The 5030-nt window shown below is 35.8% G+C and overlaps 1 protein-coding gene across 1 annotated transcript in view; it reads right to left on the reverse strand.

The window, feature by feature from the left end:
* The window catches only part of LOC109840114 (cyclin-H1-1-like), a 15338-nt gene continuing 10308 nt past the window's right edge, over positions 1-5030 (reverse strand). Inside the window, exons 8-16 of the mRNA XM_020408628.1 lie at positions 4989-5030; positions 4847-4915; positions 4611-4652; positions 3706-3783; positions 2395-2453; positions 2105-2186; positions 1603-1691; positions 1446-1507; positions 1-359 (exon numbers count right to left, since the gene is read on the reverse strand). The exon at positions 4989-5030 is cut by the window's right edge and continues 79 nt beyond it. Coding sequence (XP_020264217.1) covers positions 307-359; positions 1446-1507; positions 1603-1691; positions 2105-2186; positions 2395-2453; positions 3706-3783; positions 4611-4652; positions 4847-4915; positions 4989-5030 — 576 coding nt within the window. The 3' untranslated portion in view covers positions 1-306. The remainder of the gene's footprint in view (positions 360-1445; positions 1508-1602; positions 1692-2104; positions 2187-2394; positions 2454-3705; positions 3784-4610; positions 4653-4846; positions 4916-4988) is intronic.

Genomic DNA, 5030 nt, shown 5'->3' on the forward strand with positions numbered 1-5030 from the left:
TGAAGTGGTGGCAACAACAACTGATACTTCAACATGGTAGTGACGAGATTCATTTCTCAAGTGTCTACAGACTAAATAAAGAACAGTTAAAACAAGATATCAATCCCCTCTTAACTACTCAAGAATAAAATTATATAACGGGAAAAAAAATTCCATGCAAGAAATTTCAATTAGAAGATTCATGCATATTGCAGAAAACTGTTGCCCTCTTCACAGTCGAACACTAGATGATTTCTTTCAGACAGAACTTGTTGAACCGTCGCTGCACCCACACTGGCACTAGCTCCTGGCTCTCACTCTTCCATACTATACCCCCATTTCCTCCACCATGAAGTTGCTCAGAGGGAGGGTTTGTTTATCTAAAAGCAGAAACAGAAAGCATCAAAGAATAGAAATAAATATATAGGATTAATTAAAATCCAGTACCTTGAGGTATGATGTCACTAACACAGTTGACCCTGGAGTTTGTGTATCTACATGGATAGCATTGATGTTACTGATTGTAATAACACGGGTAACCCTGAGAGTTGTTTTTCATCTGGGCTCTAGGGTCACCCGTGTAACAACATTGGTAATCTTAGTATTTACTCGGGTAGATTCACAAACTCCTGGGTTACCTGCATAATAGCACCAGACCTAAGGGAACTGGAATGTAATTAATCCAATATAATAATAATAGAGGCAAAAGTTTGTTATGAGGAAATATTTAGGCTCGGAGTCGGAGATGGAAACTCAGAATTTAGGATAATGCAGAAAAATCTGGATAGGGTCATACAGACTTGACGAGGAGTTTAGAATGGTGTGATGTTAAAAGTAAAAAATAAGTGGAAGTATTTTAATTTCATGAACTCCACATGCAAAACACACAAAAGAAGTAGCAACATTAACCAAAACCCTCGCGAAGGAGCCCCCCACTAAAACCACCGATTTGAAAAAGAGATTTATAATAAATAGAGAGAGTACTAAAAATAGATAAAGAAGAACTTGGTTGGAAGCAATTAAAACGGCCATGAAGTGGTTACTTTGTGGAGATGATAAGAGCTTAACAGAGCTGAATGGAAGAATATGATATGCATAGCAATTCCCAAAATTGGAATAAAAGCTTTGTTGTTGTTGTAATTAGCCAAACCATTACAAGTTTCTTTTATTAGGATCGGAAACTAGATGTCAGATTCTCAGCCAGGAAATCTTACAACAGAATATATAAAGTTGTTATAGTTCGATAAATGATAATTATACTCCACTGCTAGTCCCAAATAAGACAGATGAAATGGAAATTGACTTCTTAAACTTGACATTTGGGTATTAACTTTGCACTTCGTAGGTTAAAAAAAATTTCAAAAGTGGTATTTTCCTTCTAAAATAACATATTGTTGTAATATGCGCAAACATACCTAAAATTTTTCAGTTAATATATAAGATGGCATGTGTTTATGCTGGTTCGCCTTGCATCTCAGCAGCTGTCCTTTTTGACTTGTGCTTTGATTTCTTCTCTCGTTTCTTGCTTCTGTTGATAGAAACAAAGGCAAACATATACGCAACACATTAAGGAAACTCATATGGTAAAGAAGAAAAAAAATTAAAGGGACTAAAAGTACGTACTCATCTTTTGAGCTAGGATCCCAGCAGCTCTTTAATTTTCGATCAATATGCCTCATATCCTTAGCAGTTGGAATTTTTAGTTTTCCCAGCTGTAGCATAAGCAAAATGTGGATACAATGCTTGTAAAGGTTGCTTCAGAGAACATGGGATATATAGGTGCATTTAAGTCAATGAAGAGGTCCAAAAAAGAGAATACCATAGAACTAAAATATTCTGCTCAAAATCATGAAGTTCCATGTGAAAAAAATGCGTATACAAAACCAAACTTATGGACAAAGCTAGCAATGTTAGGTAAGTGTGTCAACCAAATACTAGGATTCAACCAATTTTAGTTAGTATAAAAGACTAGTGAATAACTATGTACACAGAACCAGACTTGTGGACATAGCTAGAAAGGTAGGTAGGGTGTGTCAACCAAATCATAGGATTCAGCCCACTTTCATTACTATGTAACATAGATATAGTAATGACAAATGGCTATGCACAGGTCATCAAGAGTTACCAAAAGCTCAATGGATGACATGGTTTGAGCAAGTTCTGTTGTGGTGTGAACTCCCTGACGAGATAGCATACTCTCCAAGTATCTGCAGAGGTTTCAAACATAAAGAAAACAGAGGGTCAATACATAAAAGGTAAGGTGACTAGATTCCAAAACGAACAGGGGTTGTTTTGTTTTGTTTTTGTGTTTTTGTGTGTGTTGTTGTTGTTGTTGTTGTGCACTTGGGGAGGGGGGGGGGAGGCGGGGGGTTAAAGAGGCTGAGGTGGAGAATGTATAAATAGGAAGTTAGGAACCTTTCAAAATTGAGAGCTCCGAGTACTTCATTTGACCTGTGCAAAGCAGCCAATGCCAACTGCACGGAGTAAGAGATGGTGGCCCTCATTATAAATATGCATAGGATGTAATAAAAGAAGCATAGTAGTCAACATATAGAAATAAAAAAGCCTTCCTAAACTATACTGAAACACCAGTGAGTATTGAAATGCTAGAAATATTTTCTCATCTATTTAAACTGTCAAGAAGATGGTTTATTATTTTCACTGATACACTTTGCTTGTGATTGATCTATAAAACAATGGTACGATGAAGTGAAACTAAATGTTCACTTCAGGAAGAACCAAAAAACCATAACAAGCTGATTTAAGAGGGGGAAAAAAAGAAAATAAACTAATGACACTAGCAGACAATGAGATTTAGAATCTACAGAAATGGTTGGTAATACATATTCCATGCATATTCAGATGATTGATAAAGTTATACTCTTTCGTGTTTTATGTCACTTGCGACCATAATGGTTTATCACTTCTCCACTTTTCCCGAACTATAAGCCTAAAGGAAGCAGAGACATGATGCATATATATATACGTGCATTACACACACACACAACCATGCAATGTGCCTATGTTTCTATGTGTGCATTTGTGCCCCAATGTCTATGTTCATGTGCATGTGCGTGCACACATCAGTGCACACCTACAAATGTATATGTGAATGTGTGGTTGCACAAGGAGAGAAAGAAAAAACTAATGGTATAAGATGGTCATAAAGTGAGATTAATATTAAGATAAAGGATAATGTTCGTGAGGTCTTCCCACATTTTCATCGGCTTGACTAATAAGGTAGTCATGTATCTTTTCCTTCTCACATCTCATGTTTTTTTATCCGCCTTCTCGCACCTCATGTTAATCCCTTATCCCATCTCATTGTGTTCTTTTCTCATTATGTTTAAGGAGAAAATTGCCAGAAAGATAGATATGAAGATTCGATATAGATAATTGTATTCTATTATAAGCCATAGATAAAGCCAAGAGCCAAAAGACATATATTTCCACTTCTTAAATATCTGAAATTTGAACTCGAATCTACTTCAAGTTTGAAAATTCATGTGATGTTGCAGTGATCAGAATCTAGACGAGCTGCTAGATGATGAAGCATGTTCCTGTGCCCGATATTTGCTACACTTAAAGAGCATATAAATATACAAGTAAGTTATTCAGGTTTGCCGACAGGCGTATTTCTTATAGAAGGAAATTACCTGCCCAGGGGGGAAGAGAAGAGGTGCATCCGTCAGCATCATCCTATCAACCTCTATAGAAGGAAATTACCTGCCCAGGGGGGAAGAGAAGAGGTGCATCCGTCAGCATCATCCTATCAACCTCTGATTTGGCAGCTTCTTGCAACTCCTGGGAAGAGAAGAGGTGCATCCGTCAGCATCATCCTATCAACCTCTGATTTGGCAGCTTCTTGCAACTCCTGCAAAGATAATTGAATAATTTTAAGGCAGAAAATGTTTCAATTACTGGCAAATACACATCAGTTATGGGGGAAGAGAATTTCCTCAGACACTTAAAAGTTTTTAGGTTTTTTAATGGGTCAGACACTTCTTGGGACACTCCAGTGATGCTTTCCGAATCATAAAAATGTTGCCTGGACCATTTCATTTTCAGAATAGAAGCTTTTATATAAAGGCTCTTTGGTTCTTTCCGTTCTCCAATGAAAATTAATCCACTGTGTCAAGTTTCATATAAATGTCCAACTTTTGTTTAAGTGATGCAACAAACCAATAGGTAAGTTAATTTTATACATAGACATAAACTCTTCTACATACACATATTTAAAACATAGGCAATTCCCATAGTCGGTTCTTGGAACTTCCACAACCATTAATTCCTAAGTTTCGAATGATAAGATGGTTGATACACTGTCCAGAGAATTCATGAGTATATCTATTTAAAATGGTTGAGTTTTGATGTTTTTCCTCCTTTTCCCCTATCCCTTCCCTTGATTGCTTTTCTCCTGCCTAAGCTTCTCCTTTTTATATCTTAACTTTGTGAACACTCCTGTGATATTATCAGATCTGACTTTTATTAAAGTTCGCGCACTAGAAGGTATATAATCAATGATTATCAATTAATCAAAAACCTTGATAACAACTAGGTAAATATAATATTTGCTGGAATTGACAATAAATGACTACAAAGATTATATCAAGAAAAATATCTACAATTACCTTTAATTTTTCTTGCTCATTGTCCCTTGCTTGGCAGAACTCCTTAAAAACAGAAAAAGAAAATTAGTCAGTCAAAAAAATATACATAATATGAAAGCCAATAGATGTTGCACTAATATGAAATACTACAGAATACAGGGAGAGGGGCATGAACTATATGTAGCAGTAGCACCTGAGGAATTGTCAAATATTGTATAATTTTGCATATCAGAAACAAAAAACATGAAATTTCTTACCTGCATATCCTCAACAAAGCCTTCAATTGACCGGTATGGTGCATAAACAATAAGATCAAATCCCAAATTCTGCAGATATTACAAAACTAATATAACCTGGAATTAAGTGACAGATGAAAATAACATAGAAACATGTCAATACCTGGAGAACAATCATCTCATTATTAAGAATTATTTGATGATC

Source organism: Asparagus officinalis, chromosome 5 (genome assembly GCF_001876935.1).
Source record: "Asparagus officinalis chromosome 5, Aspof.V1, whole genome shotgun sequence".
NCBI lineage: Eukaryota > Viridiplantae > Streptophyta > Magnoliopsida > Asparagales > Asparagaceae > Asparagus > Asparagus officinalis.